The sequence below is a fragment of the Misgurnus anguillicaudatus genome, chromosome 8, assembly GCF_027580225.2.
Source record: "Misgurnus anguillicaudatus chromosome 8, ASM2758022v2, whole genome shotgun sequence".
Lineage (NCBI taxonomy): Eukaryota > Metazoa > Chordata > Actinopteri > Cypriniformes > Cobitidae > Misgurnus > Misgurnus anguillicaudatus.
The window spans coordinates 25237651-25259015 of NC_073344.2; the positions used below are offsets into that span (position 1 = coordinate 25237651).

The 21365-nt window shown below is 38.0% G+C and overlaps 1 protein-coding gene across 6 annotated transcripts in view; it reads right to left on the bottom strand.

Moving 5' to 3' along the window:
* The window catches only part of tox2 (TOX high mobility group box family member 2), a 121655-nt gene that overhangs the window by 69595 nt on the left and 30695 nt on the right, over nt 1-21365 (bottom strand). For 4 of the 6 annotated variants that reach the window (XM_055213679.2, XM_055213678.2, XM_055213686.2 and 1 more), the window contains exon 2: nt 2057-2149. The exons of the other annotated variants lie outside the window; for them this stretch is intronic. In XM_055213679.2, coding sequence (XP_055069654.1) covers nt 2057-2149 — 93 coding nt within the window. The remainder of the gene's footprint in view (nt 1-2056; nt 2150-21365) is intronic. 6 annotated transcript variants of the gene reach the window in all.

The following is a 21365-nucleotide window of genomic DNA, read 5'->3' on the forward strand; positions in this document are numbered from 1 at the left end:
CAAAACCAGTCATAAGGGTCAATGTTTGAAATTGAAATTTATACCAGATGTAGACCGATTAATCGTTTTTGCCGATTAATCGGTGCCGATAGTTGTTCTGAGTTGCGTCCGATACTTCATATCATTGTGAAGTAATTAATTTGCTGACTACAGTTTGTTGTCAAGGCTGACTGACGTTAATATTACTAATACCTCAAACGATACACAAAAATACACGCAGATAAATCTAACCAAAATGTTTGATGTCATGATAATTACCATATATTGTTACCATATATCAATTAGTTTATATTCAGCTGGTTACTTTTATCCATGATGAATGAATAAATAAATGCATAAATAAACTATTTGAAGCATTAATGTCCTGTGCTGTATAATATTATAGAGTAATGCTTTATTTTCAAACAACATCTACACACTGTAAGTAAAATCTCTGTTGTACTCGCTCAGGTTGTTGCTTCTGTTAGTTGTTCAAAATCAGTCACTATATTGACTTTTTGTTGATATTATGATGTCTTAAAAGTCATTCAGTCATATGTGACCCTGGACCACAAAACCAGTCATAAGGGTCAATGTTTGAAATTGAAATTGAGATTTATACCAGATGTAGACCGATTAATCGTTTTTGCCGATTAATCGGTTAATTGGTAGAACAATCGGTCATCAGCAAAAATCTGTGCCGATAGTTGTTCTGAGTTGCGTCCGATACTTCATATCATTGTGAACAGTTTGTTGTCAAGGCTGACTGACGTTAATATTACTAATACCTCAAACAGTTACACAAAAATACACGCAGATAAATCTAACCAAAATGTCATGATAATTACCATATATTGTTACCATATATCAATTAGTTTATATTCAGCTGGTTACTTTTATCCATGATTTATCCATATTTTAAGTTAATAACAAGAGAAAGCTGTCGACTATGATATCCAACGAATCAAAATGTGGTTTCAGTTCTTTTTTATCATCACTGCAATACATCTTTTGTTATTTTGATTTGTGTTAAAACTAAAGCAAATAAAGTACAAGACTACACATCTAATAGACATTTATTCATTCCAATGCTACCAGTGGGAGTATTTACTGCAATACTATTAATATAATTCATATATTTTTTTGTAATACATTTCAGCTTTAAGCGCTATGTTTGTTTTATCCATTATTCATTTGAAAAACTATTGGCCGATTAATCGGTTATCGGCAAGTATGGACCAACCTAGTTATCGGTAAAATCCACTATCGGTCAAACTCTAATTTATACATCCTCTGAAAGCTGAATAAATAAGCTTTTCATTGATGGTTGTTGGTTTGGTTTGTTAGGATAAGACAATATTTGGCCGATATACAACTATTTGAAAATCTATGGAAAATATTGAGAAAGTTGTCCAGATTAAGTTCTTAGCAACACATAATTCTAATGATAAATACATTTTTGCACTGCAAAAATGATTTTCAAGAAAAAAATGTTCTTAGTATTTTTGCCTTGTTTTAAGTAAAAATATCTAAAAATTCTTAAATTAAGATGCTTTTTCTTGATGAGCAAAACAACCCAAGAAAATAAGTCTAGTTTTTAGACCAAAAATATGCACAAAATCACTTAAATTTGATTTTTTTGGTCTAAAAACTAGACTTATTTTTTTGTGTCGTTTTGCTCATCAAGAAAAAAACATCTTAATTTAAGAATTTTTAGATATTTTGCAGTGTGAGAAAATGTATAAAATATATTCATGGAATTTTGCCATTAAAAATGTATAATTTTAACCTATAAAATGTATTTTTGGCTATTGCTACAAATATACCTGTGCGACTTATGACTTATGGTTTTGTGATCCAGGGTCACATAGGTACTATAGGCAGACGATAAGGCTCAGTGTCCTACAAAGCTCAGTTCCAACCCTAATCGAACACACATGCCTGTCATTTTCAAATAATCCTGTACATTTTAAATAGCTTCTTCAGGTGTGTTGGTTTAGGGTTCAAGCTTAAGGTTTTGGGACAGAGCTAAAGACAAAAAGAGAGAGAGAGAGAGGTATAGAGGGGTTGTTCTCACCCCTACAGAGGGCAGTCGTTTTCCCTCAGGGTCAGGTCTCACCGGTAAAGCGCTGTACAGTCTAACACCTCGATCTCCTACACTGTATCTGTTCTGTAGAGATGGACAGAGACAGAGATGAAGAAGAAGAAAGAAAAACAGACCAAACAAGACCTTCAGTCTCAGAAGCACATGAAACTCACTCATCATCATTACACAAACAATAAAAGCTTCACACATAAATAACATTTACATTAAAAACGATTTTTGTAAATGGTGTTTGAACATGCAAGAAAAAAAAATTATTTATTGGTCTAAAGAACTTTTTCTAATCTACATAGAAACTTTTTGGCAACACAAATGTTCTTATGAATCACACTGCACATGTGAACCCCACCTATGGGGTAACATTTGCACTCCTGTCACTTTCGTTGTAATTGTACAATAACGGTATATCCCACAAACAACTTTAAGTGTTCATTTGTAGCAAAGATGTGTGTGTTGATTGTGTAATAAAATGATTCGTCTAACTTAAATTTATTTTGAATAATAGAGCCAAATAGCGTTACTTTGTGTCCCTCTCTTCCCTACAGGTGTGTTATGTTACCTGAAGGTGGTTTACTGGCCCAAGCCAACAAACCTCACGCCTAATTCTCAATGATATTCTGCTATCTTACTGTATTGTGGTTTAAGGTCAGTGTCAAATCTCTAAAGTAAACTATGAGCATCAGTAATAGTGATGTTTATCTTAAATAGCACTAATAACATATCGAGCACAGCAGGTATAATGACATCTGAACTGATTTCAGTCAGTCACGCTGGCCTGATCCTGTCGTGTTTGTGTGTCTGCTGTGTGTATGTGTGTGTGTGTGTAATGTCGTCGCTCCGGCTGTGTGCGAGGCTTGTCAGAGGAAACACTCCCTGCAGGAGATTTGGCAGTCTGGGTTTGGGAATCGGAGTAATCCAACATCTAATGATTCACACAAGAGACTGTGCCAAACACACACACAATGATTGGACTGAATCTTTATATGACTCTGAATCAGGTGAATCTACAGACATGTATTTATTGCTGACAGACAGGTCTCGGTCCGACCGAAGGGATCGCAGGGATATTGTCATGCGTTTTCTCTTGATTCGTATCTCTCCGTGTAGCTGCTAAACTTAGCAACAAACTCGGGGTTTTCTGCGCCTTGTGTTTTCCTGTTAACCGCCGCACGTGTCCGTAATCAATTTGTCATTTTTAGCAAACTTTACTGTAAACCGTGGGCAAGGACCGATCTGAGGGGAGGTTTTCTGATCGAGCAGAATGAGGTTAAGGTGCATCGTTTGACTGGAAGTTTAATAACATGAATTTTATAAAAGTTTACAGAAAGTGAAATGGTTAAAATGAAACCACACCATCACACATTTAGCAGTTGGCACAAGTATTAGGAGGAAGTGCATTAGCAAAGTTCCTGTTAGTTGGTTTCTTACACGACAGAAACAAACACAAACAATCTCTCAAATACTTTTAAACCAAACCAAACCAAACCATGCAAGATAAATCACAACATTACAACATCTAATGTGAAGTAAAAATAAATCAAATTGAAATTGCATTAAGAAAATTCAAATGATTCAAAATAAGTATAAGTAACAATCAATCAATCATTCAAATAAAGGACATTTATCAGCCAATTACCAATACCTTTGACAGATACCATCAGCCAATCACATTTCTCGATTTCCTTTACCCAACCAAATGGATTACATTTACCCCTTAACATTTTGCAATGCGACAGCCATGCAGCGTTCAACAGAGAACTGAGAGAACACACACATGTATGAAAACCGCTAATAGTCTATTCATTTTTTTATGCAATGCAAAGCTATAAATAAACAAAAGTGGAAGGCATCAAAGAGAAAAGCACGGCTGCAATGCAAATGTGCATTTTGAATATTAGATATTATTACAATGCAAATGACATTGGCCAGAGATTAAGCTGCAATTATGGACTGAAAAAAGCATATTGGCCTTGTACACACTGCAGCTAAATTCGGTTGTCACTTCACCTTTAATGCTTAATCCTGTCTGTACACACACACAACCGCATTTACAGAAACTCTGCGTACAGTATTTATTTAAGTCTCACTTATAATAAATGCTTAGAAGGTGAAAATGTCTTCAGGTTGTGCGGTGCAGAAAAAACTTCATGAGCCAAAACCGGTTAAGCACCACAACTATAGTACAGTATGTAAGCCCAAAAAAAGATGTGGACATGGCAACACTGCAAGACAGCTCTGTGAAGCAGCTTCACAAATGCACACAACACAAAATGTCAAGACGGAGGTTTAATAAAATTGCAGAACATAACGCTAATATTAGTATAATGCATAAAATACTAGACAAAAAATGATGCACATGTGTGTGTGTGAGCTTTAATGTGATTGTGTAATATTATTTTTAAACGCATATAAAAACAACACTAGTCCATGTTTGTGTGTATGTTTGTGTAAAGCACTAGTTAAACATCTATGATGCTGAACATCTCTGATTGTGTTGCACAGAGAAACATCATCATCATCATCATCAGTGTTGAAAAAAAACATGAGTCCTCGCATCCAACACAGACTCCAGCTCATTATGGAAATAAGGACAATTGTATTACTGCTTTGTGTGTGTGCATGTGTCTGTGTGTGTGTATTTGTGATGCCGTGACTGTGTGTGTGTGAGAGAGAGAGCTTTAAAGAAGCACAAGTATTGTAGTGCAGGTGTTCTGTTAAATAGCACCCCCACCCCCATTTTCCTGTTATCCTAATTTGAAGCCCTGAAACACACACACACACACACACACACACACACACACACACACACACACACACACACACACACACACACACACACACACACACACACACACTTACAGATGCACAAATACACACAGACACATGCACACATGAACACAAACTCACAGATGCACAAACACACACAGACGCACTCACACAGACACACACTTACAGATGCACAAACACACAAAGACGCACCTACACAAACATACACTCACACATGCACAAACACACACAGATGCACACACAGATGCACTCACACAGACACACACACAGATGCAAAAACACACACACACACAGATGCCCACAGACGCACACACACTCACAGATCCAAAAACACACACACAGACGCACACACATTCACAAATGCACGCACACTCACAATTGCATACACACTCACAGATGCACAAACACACACAGACACACACACTCACAGTTGCACAAACATACACAGACACTCACACTCACAAATGCACACACACTCACAGATGCACAAACACTCACAGACACTCACAGATGCACACACATATATTTAAAGACGCACAAACACTCAGACGCACACAAATACACACACAGACACATATTGAGTATCTGAGCTCTATATGATGATGAAGGTCTTCATATGTAAAGAGATTGAGTGATGGAGTCATGTGACTGATGATGTCATCACACAACAGCCGAATTCTGTGAAGAACACAACGTCCTCACAAACCTCCAAGAGCTGTGTTTGTAAACCAATGAAAGAACAAGAAACTAGATTAATCTATTTTGAATATGCAAAAATAAGTCTTCATCTAGATCTAGTGGTGGTTGCCAGGGCTCTGCTACAGTTGCTAAGGTGTTCTGATTTTACTGCGGTATTACTGTATGCGGTACAGTGAATAAAACGTGAACGTTTGGTCTCATTTGATCTCTCTGCACGTGCAAACATATCGCTTGGATCAGCGTTTCAGTCCCTGTCAATCACATTCACACTCAAAGCGAAAGTAACGAAGGCCAATCGTGTTACTTTCATTTCAAACACATCACAACACAAACACTCAAACCGGCCAATCACAGGCAGCTATCTCATCTCACGTTCAAAACGACTCAGAAGGTGATACTGACTGCTCAAACCATTCAAACTGAAACCCATTTTGACTGTCGATCAACATTTTGGTTTTTACATTATGACACATGCTCAAAAAATAAACTTGAGAGTCATTTATAACCCAGAGAAAAATCTCTTTAATATGTCTCTGCAGCTAGACAGTAATGAGGTTCAACGGAAAGTGTCTTTTATGAAGAGAAAAACATTTGAGACAAATGTGAAATAAAACATGACCTGTAGAGCAGTCATGTTTTCTCTAACTCCTCTATAAATTTGCTAACAGGTTTCTTGAATAAAACCGAACCAATCGCGGTCGAGATTTCTCTGCTGTTCCAGTATTTCACCCTCCCCTACACGGTAACAACACAAAGAACGCTTGCATTAAAATAATCTTCCGTTTGCAGGCCACACAAAAGAAGGAAAGTCATTTCTTAACATGAAAGCAATCTCCTTACAGCCATCTGCTCGTCGTCTAAATCAAAAGTGCTGTTTCCAGTGAACGACCGTCCAAATACTGCTGCCAAACACACATTTGAGACGCAGTGGAGTTTGAATGAAGCCAAGTAGCAAAAACATTGTTTTCCCAAGTTAGAACAAACCCGCTTGGATTCAATCAGACAGATAACAGACTGCTGAAAATTATTATCGTTTATTCTGTCCAAATCAACACACACTTCACAAATAAAGGACACCGGAGAACTTTAAAGAACCATGCACTCCTATTAATATGAATAGGGGACAATGCAAAGATCAATATGGCCGCTCTGGCGATGGAAGTCCCGCCCTCCAGTTCAAATAACCAATCATTAATCAATAAAGATTGATGAAGTCACATGAGGCGCTTGACAACATGTTTGCATGCTCAGTAGCTGAAATGACTAATCAAATGAAATAATGGTGTTTTTAGGGCGCGCTCACATTATCCCAACCAAACTGCGCCTGAGCACGTTTGACCCCCAAAGCCTGTTTGGACAAGTATGATCGCAAACGCATCAGAGCGCTGTTCAAAATGAGAGACGTCAAATGGACGACTCCGCCCCTTTCATCTGCCTTCGTAAAAACCTTGGAAGTGGGGAAAATTGCGCTTGGGCACGGTATGGTTGGGTTATCTATAAGGTTGCCAACTTTTTCATTCTAAAATACGGGAGAAAAGATGGCCTGCCGCAGCAGTGTGGATATGGTTTTGTGTATTTAAGCCATTTGTCAAAATGATAATCTCCTAATTAAATATTAATTTATAACTCTTATGCCTTGGCAGCCTACGGTAGGTTTATGTATAGTTTGTTAATTTTACAGCAGGTATTTTTAACACCTTTTAACGTCCTTTAATTGAACCATTACCTTTTATATCTGTCTAAAACAAAACACTTGTGACTCCTGCACTAAGGGTAAAAAACTTTACCCCCTTCGTGTTCATTTTACGTGTGACAAACTAAACTAACATAGATTGTGTAAGATGTCAAAAACATCAAAAACTTTTATTAAAACATCAGAAGTGCAATTTCCAAAGTTGGAAATGCATTGGGGCATTTTAGATTGAGGCGTTTTATTAGGCACACTCTAAAAAATTTGCTGTAATTTTGCAGCTGGTTGCCAGTAACTTACTGTAGAAGATAAAGTCAAAAAATGTTTCATGTTCATTTAACTTTGAACAAAATGTTGCCAGTAAATAACCTAAATGTAAAATCTACAGTAAGTTACTGGCAGCTAGTTGCCAGTAATACCCATTAATACTGTAATTTCTACAGACATTTTTTACAGTGCAGGTCTGCATCAAAGACTGTAAAAAAAGATGGATGATGCGACATCACCTCCCTCCATTGTAATGAATCGAAGTCAAAAATGTCTGACCATGGTCGCCGCCATGTTACGTAAAAACGTCAGTTTGGAGCCAAGGCATGCGCAGAAGAAATCGTCTGTGGAGCCAGAGGCAGAGCCGCGGTATCAAACTTCCGCCCAAACGCTCACGCAACCAATTAAACCACGCCAATCATAACGACACGCCCCGTTTCTATAGCATCAAATTACTAGCTAAAATTAAACATATCACAAAAAAGAACAATTGAACATATATCAGCGCGATAACAACTACTTGAAAGAACCAAAACCATCTTTCGGAAACTTTTATTGGAAGTATAAATCATTTTTTTATTTAGAGCAGAGTCCCATTCGTGGTGGGGCCAGTCACCAGGGGGCGATCAAAGAGCCAGCGGCTTCACTTTTCAAACTTATGAGGCACATGCGGTCTGGATCTGAGATCTCTTCAGAATTGAGACTGAACTTTGTAATGCAGCTTGTTGTATCAGTCAATAGTTGGATCAGCATAGCAGTTAAAAAATGGGACGCGGGACGTCCCGTATGGGGAAATAAATAAATTAGGGTTAAAACATGGGACGTCCCAGCTGATACAGGACAGTTGGCAACCCTAGTTAGGTATGATATGAGTGCACCATTAGAAATAAAATGTATGCAATACTTAATGTCTGTTTTAATAAAAATGTCGTTTAATTGTGATTTTTAGCATGTTATTTTAGAGATATTTGTCTTTCCCCATCAAGTAGATATGACAACTTTGCAAACATTGTCGCCTATTGGTGGGACTTCCCTAAAGAACTTATGCTTAAAAGAAACATTATTAACTCCCTACTGAAAATCCATCATAAGCTGGTAGCTGGTTTTAGCTGGTTTAAGGTGGCAGTAGCTGGTTTAAGCTGGTCCTCCCAGCCTGGCAAAGCTGTTGGGTCAGCTGGACTTCCAGCTAAGTCCAGCTAGACCAGCTTGCTACACCAGCAAAACAAGCTAAAACCAAGCTGGGAGACTGGCTAAAACCAGCTCACCAGCTTATGCTAGTCTTAGCTGGATTTATCTGTAGGGTTGTTATAAACTCTATATTCTCTCTCTTAAAAATTAAAGTGCTAACAAAAGCTCTTTGTTTTGTTTTTTTTGGTTCCCAAATAACCTTTCAATCAAAACCACATCTGTTTTCTTATATACTGGAATACTGCGATATATGCAAAATACGCTAAATGTTCTTTATAGAAACCATACAGCCTGACAAATAATCTTTTAGGAACATTTATTTTTATTATAAAACTTTGTTGAACATAAAGCGTCAAGATTTGTATATTTGTTTGTGCAACTGTAAAGTTTTTACTTTGTGTTTCATAAAATCTATAATAGAATGAAGGAGCAGAACATCAGAGACGCAGTTGAGGCGGCAGTAAATAGTCATACAGAAAACCTTTATAACCTTATAACACCTTACAGTCTGAAAGCACAAATAAATACTGTCTGAAGAAATCCTTTAACAGAGTCGAACGAAAGAAAAACAATAATAACAAGAATTGAAGAGCTCAGATGCAAAAGGCGTTAAACGCCATGTCTGTGAAACATAAGATAATGATATTAACCAAATGCTCTCCGCACGTATGATATGTTCATCCAATGATTCAAATCCGTTTAATCCCGGACTTGAGTCATTCAGAAATAAAGCTTTGTTGGCAAAATCTATTAAGAGTCTGTTTAAAAAATGCTCATTTACAAGAAAACATGAGAGTTTTGTTTCTGAGCTCTTCAATTATTATGACAAGTAAGGATTTGTGCAGATTGTAAACACAAAAATAGCTGATAAATCTCTGTACAAATCTCTAATACCTTTCTAACATGTCACATATTTATTATTATAGCCAGAGACTTAGACTGGCGACAACACTGGAGACGCTTTTAGCCTGTGAGTACTGGACCTGACTGTATGATCTCATAGTGTGTGTGTGTCTGTGTGTGTTGTGTGTACGTGTGTGTGTGTGTAAAACTCATGGGGTTTTATTTTCCACAGCAGATGTCTCGAGTTGAACAACACAGTAAATTAGCGTCCAGGCTGACAGAATGATCAACATGTATTTGATCATCACACACACGCACACGTTTCATTTATATTAATATTAGCCAATTAAATCTAATTAAATTTAGCTTCAGATCAAAGGTGGACGGATGCATGAATGTATCAAAACATTTAAACTAATTTCAACTCATTTTCAATAAAGATCATCTCTAACCAGCTGGTCGGCAGGAGTAAAAAGTCACATGTGAGATCTCTTTAATATATCCTATTATAGGTCAAACAGTTTAGGAAACTTCATCAAGATGCATATTCATAATCCTCAAGTGAAATGCAAGGAAACAGGATTGGTTACAGGTGCCAAATAACATTCAATAAAGCCATTTGGATGCGTGTGTGTGTGTGTGTGCATGAGAATTAATTCTCTAAAAATAACATTTTAACAGTTTTGCTCAGAATAATGTTGAATCTGGCAAGCGTGTGTTTACTTTATGAGTAATGCAATTACATAAACTAAGAGCAAACCATCTCACACCGTCTTTCCAAGACAAAGTTATTTAGCCCTGATCTAGGGTCAGTTTTCACTCAGAAATAGGTGTGACTGGCGTTTTTGAAAGTGCAGTATCTCGGTGCATCTCTATACATTCAGCAGTGTGGGAGATCGCTGTCGAAAAGATGATTCATTGTTTTTTAACCTGTGCACCGCGACAGCAAACGTTCTGTGTGATACTGAAAGTGCATGCTAAGATATTGTGGTCACCACAAAACACCAGGCAGTCATTCTGACAGCGGGCAAACAGGTCTTTGTGAGCTTATATCATAACAAAACTTTTATAATCTACTGCCTGCCTTGCTGTCTACATAGGCAGCGAGCTTAAAGGCAACATCCTATCTGGGAAAAACTTAATTAGGCCAGAAAGACAAAAAAACTGTTTAAATTTGTTTTCGATTTTGTGAGTTAGGAAATGCGTCAGGATGCAATTCGCAATTTAATTCCAGCGGATGTCGCATACTCAGCGTGGCCAGAGAGGGTGCTGTAGCAGATATTAGCATTATTCTGCAGTATATCGTTTTCTTATAGTATAAATACTGTATATGATGCCTAAAATGTTGGGAGCTCATTAAGTTTTGGAATACAGCCATAATGATATTCATGCACATTTTAAGAGTTTAAGACATAATGGATTGTGTGTTTGAAGATATTGTGTAAATGCTCTGTTGTGGTACCACGCAGTCATTAACACAGACTTCAAAAGAATGATTTATGTGTGCATATGTGTATGTATGCATGCGTGTGTGTGTGTGTGTGTGTGTGCACGCGCATGTGTGTGTTAGCACACAATATAGAGACTGTCTTTATCTGATGAAGGGGTCCTGGTAATGCCTGACATTCCAGTCACTGGAGAATTTCATGAGCACATCTATTCAGTTAATCTGAAGGGAATGTTATGTAGAAACACACACACACATACACACACACACACACACACACACACACACACACACACGGACCACTAATGCAAAATGGCTGTAAATGATACAACATGCGTTGGTTTGTGTTTCAGGTAACAAAACCCTGGCAGCTGTTGTCGGGAGTCTCGCGTCAGCAGCTACAACGTTGTGTGTGTGTGTTTGTGTAGATGATACACATTACTGATACATGATAACAAATGTTACATACACCAAATTGTATCTACACAACCATCATAACAATACCACAAAACATTAGCATGGTTATAAGACATGTTACTATGGTAATACCAGGATATTTTTGAGTACCATTAAAAATACAAATGAATATGCAGTATGGTTACCATGATGTCATCACCTTACCATAGTACCACCAAAGTACTTTTTGTAAAGATGTAAAAAAAATTATGAAACAAGAAAAAGTTTTAATTTGTTTAAACTTTTTTTATTATTTTTTATGTAATTTAATTACTTAATTAACTAGTTTATTTTAAAGCTGCAATTAGTATCACTTCTGTCTAAAAATAAACAGATATTAGTTTTTGAGCAATTACATCTGTTTACATTAAGTAAGCTTATAATAATGATTTATAATTCAAGGTGTCGGGTACGATTTTGCAGAAAATCAGTTTGTTTGATGTTTTAAACAGAGATGGCGATAGAGATGATAAAGTTATAGATTACAGATAACAGAGTCAATAACATGAAGCCAGTTACTAGTTTTGGTTTTTATAGAAAGTACCAGTATTAAAATTTGCATGAGTTTAGTATTCAAAGTTAGTACAGACATAGTTATCTCTCTGTCAATGAGTACTTTTAATCTTTGATTGAGTTGTTAAAGGAAAAATCTATTTGTGTTTTTACATTTGTGATAAAAAGAGTTTAATGCCTGCCCGCCTTAGTCAGGACACTTTTGATAAAGAAAAAAAAATGTTCTCCTGGTTAAATAAAGTTGAATAATATCTATGAATGGTTTAGTTTTGGAGGGATGTCTGAGAAGAATGTAGTGTTGAATATCAGCAGGACTCTTAATACGCTGCTTCTCCAGTCATAAACTCTGCCAGTATGGTATCAGTTTCTGCTCGGGTCTTTGGCCGGATGCCCGGTGTCCACTGTTTTCCCTTCACATCCCACCCTACACTCTTTTACAGCTCCTTCTTTCCCTGTTTGTTCACAGCAGCAACGGTCCTGCGTCCTAATTGGACGGATTACCTGGCAGCTCAATAACCGGCAATGCAGTGTTTACCTTTCAACCCAGCAAAGAGAAAGTCCCAGTCACAACACACACACACATAAAGTCGTGCAGAGGTGCATCTTGTGTCACGAACATGCCAGAGTCTTCGTATTAAGACAACATTTGCATATTGACATTATTTTTTTATTTTAATTCAATAAAATTAAGCAAATGTTAATTTGTTTCTTGTGATATGAAGAGTTTAGATGCAAAACTTTCTAAGTGTGCCTGACATGTTTTCTTGTAAATGAGCATTTAGAACTCTTAATACGTGTACTACCTAATACATTTTATTTTATTTATGTAGCACTTCAATATAAAATATTTATATAATCACAATTGTTCAAAGGAAAGAACAACAAAGCATGGCAGTTTTTAAATATAATCTAGCAACACGCAACGTGACGACATGTTATAAAAGGGATCTTTTCCATGTTAATGTTTTTTTTCCCTAAACAGTCGGGATGCGATGCTGTAGATTCTATTTTAGAAATGATTTTTGTGATGTTGCAGCTGAAAACTCCGCCTACACATAGATCTAATTCAATAATCTGTCAAAGAACTGTTCTGGGGTGCGTTTCCCAAAAGCGTCGTTGCTAACTAAGTTAGCAACTTTGTTGGTTGCAATGCAGTTTCCCACCGCCAACCAACTAAGTTGCTAACAGGTTAGCAATGATGCTTTTGGGAAAAGCCGCCCTGATTGGCTATTAATTGTGAACGCACATACACAGTCTTACGGTACATTGACACGGGACGAAAACGCTTGACGGAAAGCTTGTCTGAAGCGTGGCCAACAGCCAATCACAGTGACCGCAACATATGCTCCAGTCTTGCATAAATGTAATTGGCTGGCTCGCACTAGGTTATATGCATAAGGCAATCTGATTGGCTGACGCACACGTTGCCGCTTGAAAAGTTAAGAAATGTTCAACTTCTGCCCCGAGCAACGGCAGTGACACGACGTTGATCGATCCACAATTCAGTTCGGCAATGCATGACGTCACCCATTGAAAGTAAACGAGAAGCATTAACGCCCTTACGCCCCGTGTGAATGTACCGTTACAACGATTATGCTGATAACGTGTTGGGTCATGTACACTGAAAAAAATATTCATTGAATTTAAAGGTGCAGTGTGTAAATTTTAGCGGCTTCTAGTGGTGAGGTTGCAACCAATGGCTCAATCTACTGCTTACCCCTCGTTTTTTAAACACATAGAGAAGCTACGGTAGCCCCCACCAGACAAACATGTCATCGGAGACAACTTAGTAAAAAAAGTTTGTCCATTAAAGGCTTCTGTAGAAACAAGTTTTGTATATTATTTTGCATTTCTGTCAAGAGTTCCTTCTAAAAATTACACTATGCACCTTTAATAAAAATTTTTTTAGGTAAGTGCACTGAAAAAAATTATTCATTGAATTTAATCAATTTTTTTAAGGTAAGTGGTTGCAATCAATTTATTTAAGCTACATTTAAACAAAAAAGATTAGTAACGTAAAATAAAATATAAAACTTTTGTTTAAATGTAGCTTAAATAAATTGCTTGCAACCACTTAACTTAAAAAAATTGATTAAATTCAATGAATCATTTTTTTCAGTGTAAATGCGTAAATTTTTTTTCTTTTATCAGGGAAAGCCCACAAATGGCATTTATGATTGGCTTTTTGAACAACTATATGTACTATAGGCGGTAATGTCACCGCCTGCGAGAAAACTGACAAATCTCCAAACGCATAGCTGGTTTACTGATTTTCATGTAAACGCATAAAAACAAGTTTCTATAATAAGCATATTTTTGATAGTTATCCTCTTATTCTGCGCATGTAAACGCATTTGATGGAGGTGGCTTCTAGTTGCTTTTGCATCTGAGCTCCTCATAAATAATTGCTTAAGTTTCATAGTATGATATATAGTACATCATATAGACGCAATTTCTTTTGATTTTGGGATGAAGGGTGACCTGAAACAGTAAAAGTTTGCTGGAGGGCTGTTGGGACACAAGTTGTTTGTGAATAGTTGTCGGTGTAAAGGCCCCAGGCTGATGTTCTGTGTAAGCAACAAGAATTAAAGACGTGACGTATTAGCTGTGTATCATTTCAGCAAAGATGCTCTTACAGCTCAGAGTTGCGACCGGGTGCTTGGAAGGAACAAGGAGCCAAGAGAAAGAGAGAGAGAAAGAGAGCGAGAGAGAGTCCTTCATTCAGTGCTTGCCAGTTTGTATAATGAGTGTGTCAGTGTTGGTTAGCGTGTCTGTCTAGCGCTGACTGTCGACAGCCCTCATTAGCCCAGTAATGGTGTGCCGCAGGGTCTATCACCACACGGAGGTAAAGAGGCAGAGACACACATGGACACCAGATTTTACAGTAAAATAAAGTCCTTAGGAAGGAGAGCGTACGGAGACGCCGTGAGCGGAGGGCAGGCGAGAGAGAGAAAGAGAGAGAAAGGCAGATGTCTCGTGGTCGTCGTGTTCCCCGCGGGACTTCAGCGCTACAGTCTATTAGCACATAATAATATCACCACAAACATGACAGAATTACACCCGCCTACAAATTAAAAAACAACAAATTGCCGCCTAAATGAATTAGAAGCGAGGCGTGATTGCATCTTTTAAGTGTTTAAGCAAATGACGTGATGACACCCGGAGAGAGACAGGGTCAGTGTTCAGTCAAACAGCGTTCAGAGACAAAAATAAACTCATTTAACTGTTTACCTGCTGAGATGTAAAATACAGGCATGAGAGGGACAAGGTGGTTATAATTTAGCAAATGATTTACTCCCTCTCACCCAATAAAATGAAACCGGTTTGACTTTAGCGTCGCTGATGGCTTCTTATCAAACGCTCAACTGATAAAAGAAGGTTTGGATTCCCATTTTTCACACAACACAACATCAACATTCATTTCCCATTTCCAGACCCAAATGCCAGAGAAGTGCAGCATGTTTAGCTCTCACCACATGAAAATACAGTTGAGATGAGAAGATAAGAGGGTCACTGAGGTCAGACTACACAAACACACAAACATAGACAAATGCAGAACACTAGTTCTGGGGGATTCCAGATCCTGGTTAAATATCTACCTGAATGCATGTTTGCATCTGTCTGTGTATGTATGTACTGTATACAGAATAACATCTACAATTACTTTATTACAGTTTTTGTGCATAGTGATGTTTTTTGTATAACATTCACATTTGCATGCATTTGGCAGATGCAACTTTTACAAGGAACGTCAACATTTTATCAAAATGCATATTGGGAATCGAACCCCTGACCTTTTGCATTGCTAACACAATCCCAGCAGTGCTTTCAGCAGTGGTCACAGATTTGGATGGCATGGAAAAATGCAAATAATTGAAATGGCACCACACATATATGTGCATCATTACTAATGCAAAACAAGCACGGTGCATTCAGCCAAATTCATCTGTCACTTGTAATACAGTATGTCTAAAGACAATATTTGGCTCAGAGTTTGGTCCATCTGTTAGTCAGGCTTCTGCTGTTGTTTATACATTTACAAAATTGTCACTTTCCAAAGCCAATTAATAATTTTGAATATTTTTAGGCCTGTGAAGTTTAGAATATTAATGCATTTAAATGTTTAACTTTAAATACAATACAGGTACAGCGTTAAATCTTTACTTTAATATAAAAGTAATAATGCACTAGTTGAGATTAACTGTCTTACAGTACAGTGGTACATTGACTGGCATTATTTTTTACTACATTCATATACCACAATTCCCTTAAAAATGTTCCTGTACAGCTCAGTGATAAAGCATTATGTTTGCAGCAGAAAAGTCATGGGTTTGAAAAGAGGGTAGATATCACACACATGCTGATAAAAATGTATAGCTTGTTATGCTGGATACACACCAAACGTGAAGAATTGCGTTCCTCGCTCTAGATTATTCACTAGATTTTTCGCTTGAGTTGAATATTTTCAACTTGCGCGAAGATGCGTTTGAGGCAAATATCGAGTGCTTTTGGAGCAATCGTGGCGTTTCATTTGTGTTATTCCCATCGGCCCACGCCAGGTCGAGTCGGCTCATGTCTTTGCATTGACTTTGTATGTAATCTACTCACGTAAATAGTTAAATTCGCATTTGGTGTGTATGCCCCATAATGCTGCATACAATACACACAAAATGCGAAGAATTGAGTTCCTTGCTCTAGATTACTCACCGGATTTAACTTTGTGTCATGTGAATGTTTCACTTGAGATTAATATTTTCAACTTGCGCAAAGATGTGTTTGAGGCAAATATCGAGTGTTTTCGGAGCAATCGTGGCGTTTCATTTTTGTTATTCCCATCGGCCCACGCCAGGTCGCGTCGACTCATGTCTTTGCATTGACTTTGTATGTAATCTACTCACGTAAATTGTTAAATTCGCATTTGGTGTGTATGCCCCATAATGCTGCATACACACCAAATGCAAAGCATTGAGTTCCTTGCTCTAGATTACTCACCGGATTTAACTTTCTGTCATGTGAATGTTTCGCTTGAGATTAATATTTTCAACTTGCGCAAAGATGTGTTTGAGGCAAATATCGAGTGTTTTCGTAGCCATTGTGCCATTTTATTTGTGTCATTCCCATTGGCCCACGCCAGGTCGCGTCTACTCATGTCTTTGCTTTGACTTTGTATGTAATCTACTCACGTAAATTGTTAAATTCGCATTTGGTGTGTATGCCCCATGCTGGATACAATACACACAAAATGCGAAGAATTGAGTTCCTTGCTCTAGATTACTCACCGGATTTAACTTTGTGTCATGTGAATGTTTCGCTTGAGATTCATATTTTCAACTTGCGCAAAGATGTGTTTGAGGCAAATTTCGAGTGTTTTCGTAGCCATCGTGCCATTTCATTTGTGTCATTTCCATCGGCCCACGCCAGGTCGCGTCTACTCATGTCTTTGCTTTGACTTTGTATGTAATCTACTCGCGCAAATCGTTGGATTTACGAACCATCGCTTTCCTCGCTCAAGACTACTTGTGGGATTTCACTTTGTGTCATGCTAATTTTTTGCTTGAGTTGAATATTTTCAACTTGCGCAAAGACACTTTTAAGGCGAGTAGCACGTGTTTTCGCAGCAATCATGTCATTTGCTTTGCAACATTCGCTTCGCCCCGTGCCAGTTTGCATCTATTATGTCTTTGCATTAACTTTGTATTTAATCTACTCATGTAAATTGTTAAATTCGCATTTGGTGTGACCGCCCCATAAAACTGCATACACACCAAAAGCGAAACATTGAGTTCCTTGCTCTAGATTACTCACTGGATTTAACTTCGTGTCATGCAAAAGGTTCGCTTGAGTTGAATATTTTCAACTTGCACGAAGATGCGTTTGAGTCAAATAGCGCGTGTTTTTGTGGCAATTGCGTTTGATTTGCTTTATTTACATCTCCCGACGCCAGTGCGTGTCTATTCACATCTTTGAGTTGACTTTGTATGTAATCTACTCGCGCAAATCGTTGGATTTGCGAACCATTGCTTTCGTCGCTCTAGATTACTTGTGGGATTTAACTTTGTGTCATGCAAATTAATTGCTTGAGTTGAATATTTTCAACTTGTGCAAAGACTCTTTTAAGGCGAGTAGCGGTGTTTTCGCAGCAATCATGTCATTTGCTTTGCAACACTCACCTCGCCCCGTGCCAGTTCACATCTATTACGTCTTTGCATTGACTTTGTATGTAATCTACTCACGTACATTGTTAAAGCGCTATTGAGTGGAATAGCGCGTGTTTTTGTGGCAGTCGCGCTGTTTGATTTGCTTTATTCAAATAACCCCACACCAGTTCGCATCTATTCACATCTTTGAATTGACTTTGTATGTAATATCCTTGCGCAATTTTGTATGTAATCTTCATGCACAAACCGTTGAGTTCGTGTTTGGTGTGTACGCCCCATAATGCTGTGTGGCATCAATCGCAAAGCATTGCGTTACTCGCTCTAGATTACTTGTGGGATTTAACTTTTTTGGCTTGAGTTGAATATTTTCAACTTGTGCGAAGATGCATTTGAGGCAAATAGCGCATGTTTTCATGGCAATCACGCCATTTGGTTTGCATAATCTGCATGGCTCCGTGCCAGTTTGCATCTTTTTACGTCTATGCATTGACTTTGTATGTAATCTACTCGTGCATATCGTTGAAATTGCATTTGTTGTGTATGCCCCATAATGCTGCGTACACACCAAACATGAAGCATCAAATTCCTCGCTCTAGATTACTCACCAGATTTAACTTCGTGTCATGCGAATTGTTCGATTGAGTTGAATATTTTCAACTTGTGTGAAGACATGTCTAGTGTCGAATAGCGTCGAATAGCGCATGTTTTCACGGCAATCGCGCCATTTGATTTGCTTCATTCGCATCGCCCCGCGCCAGTTTGTGTCTATTCACGTCTTTGCATTTTTATGTAAACTACTCTTGCAAATTGTTGAATTTCAACCTGCGCTAAGACGCATTTGAGTCGAATAGTGCATGAGTGATTTGTAAGGTTCTTTTAAAGTATACCATTAAATATCATGGTATCACCAAATAGATCTTTACTGATGGTAGTTTTGAAGGGTTGTTGGACATGTATGCATATATATGTGTGTGTGTGTGTGTGTGTGTGTGTGTGTGTGTGTGTGTGTGTGTGTGTGTGTGAGGGTTAACCTCTTATCTCAATACAGCAGAACACATTCCTCCATGAGGCCACAGTTTGCTAGTTTCCTGCCTTCTGCCCAATGCCCTATTTTTACCCCTTTTTTTACCCATACCCTCCACAGGCTTTTCCTCCACACACACAAGCGCTTCCTGCCATTCACAAACACTGCTACCGTGTTGTGTTTAAAGGTTATAACCTGTGCCAAACCAACGGCACCTTCACTAAACCAAAGGTTCTGAGGAGTCACTGAGGAAATGTTGTGCGTACGAGGAATTTGTTCACATCACTTTACTTTCAATCTGATATACGCTACATCACTCCACACATCTAAAAAAATGACCTGTCCCCATCTCCAAGCTCTTCTTAACAATATCAGGAGCACGCCGTTCAAAAACATTCAGTTTTTCTTTGGTAACATTGCTCAAGTCTGTTGACTCTAATATAGTAATATTTCACAACACAACCCAAGTGTTCCTTCCCAGTAACAGTTCTCTAAATGCAAATTGTCACCACTGAAGTGTGTCTGTGGTATTTTTGTGGAAATAAGTGATTGTTTAATGGTGTATGAATGAGAAACCAGCGGTTGGCTCTTTGAATGCTTGTGGGTCACTGGACAGCAGTGCGATTCACAGACGAATGAGAAACTGCTAAAGGTTTCATAAGCGCAACAGCGTTTATAATAAGAATGGCACGTGCATGTTTTAAAACTCCATTTTAAACTTAAAACCACACAATGCATGTATAAATATACCAAAATATAGTTTGAAATTTAACATGGTTATGGTTTTTATTGTGCACATGACACATAAAAATGTGGAAACCACCACGGTACTCCATCGTACCTTTTGTGAGGAATGTAAGAGTAAATGACATTACCCTATAGAAATCTCTCTCTCTCTCTTTCTGTGTGTGTGATATCATTTTACGGTCTCTGCTCACAGCCAGACGACGGTTTTACCACATACAGCAGGTCACAAACAGCACAAGTCAATAGAAACACAAGATGATTTGAAATGTGAGTTAATAATGAATAACGCCGCACGCAGGAAATCACGTTTGGGGAATTGAGAGTTGAATCTATTTTTCACCGAAGGACATAAAACACAAAAACGGAAGCTCTTATTCCACTTCTCTATTGAGCGCCAGCGAGATCTGGAGGTCGAGTCTTTTGTGTCTGCCCAAGGTCCTTTGGGTCTCTGTGTACAGTACGGTCGTGTTTAATGGTGGCCGACTGATACGAGTCCTTCAAAGGCTGATACTGATATGTAGAGAGCAGGGTCGCTGATAAATGATATGTATACAGTTCAGTTAATGACATTTATTTGACACCAAAACAAATCTCAGACAGTGATGACAATTATTGTTGCTTATTAGGCAAATAGGAAGTTACGGATGCCGATCGTTTAAAAATACAGTACCAAAGATGATGTGATTTAACAGTGTGCCATATCAGTTGACCACTATCATCTCACGTCTGTGAGCTCATCTGTGTGTGTTACTGTAATTATTTGGCCACGGTTTTTCGAGAGAGACACCTGGTGAAGTTTTATGAGGGTGAAACACTGAGGTCATTGTGTGTGTGTGTATATATATATGCTGGGAGATACAGACTGAGTGACCCATTTTAAGCACACACACACACACACGGACACACACACACACACGCACACACACACACACGCACACAGGCGTACTCTGTGTGATGACATCTGGAGCGCTTCGAAGTGTATATACATACAGTATGTACACACACAACTGCATGAAAAGACACAGACGTAGACAATCAATCAAACACAAACAGGGAAAGATGTTCATTTGTGTTTCAACGCTAGAATAATTGAGAAAAGAAAAAAATGATGTTCACAGCTGTGACGTAAAACTCTTTAAAAAACATCATGTGATTCATCCCGCCCCAACTCCCTGTTTTAACAGAAAATACATCAACACGTGAAAAAACAAGAGATTTGAGAGAGAGAGAGAGAGAGAGAGAGAGACGTCTGTCCAAAAAATTCATGTCCAATCATTCATCCACCATTCAACCAGAAAAAAATAATCAAAACAGGAATTATGGGTTCGGTGAAGCATGCGGTTGAATTCTCCGTCTCTTTCTCATCCTGCAGTCATGGAGAAGAACAAATAAACATACAGAAACACAAAAATGCCAAAAGGTTTCTCTTTTATTAGTGTTTAAAAATACAATATTATATAAAA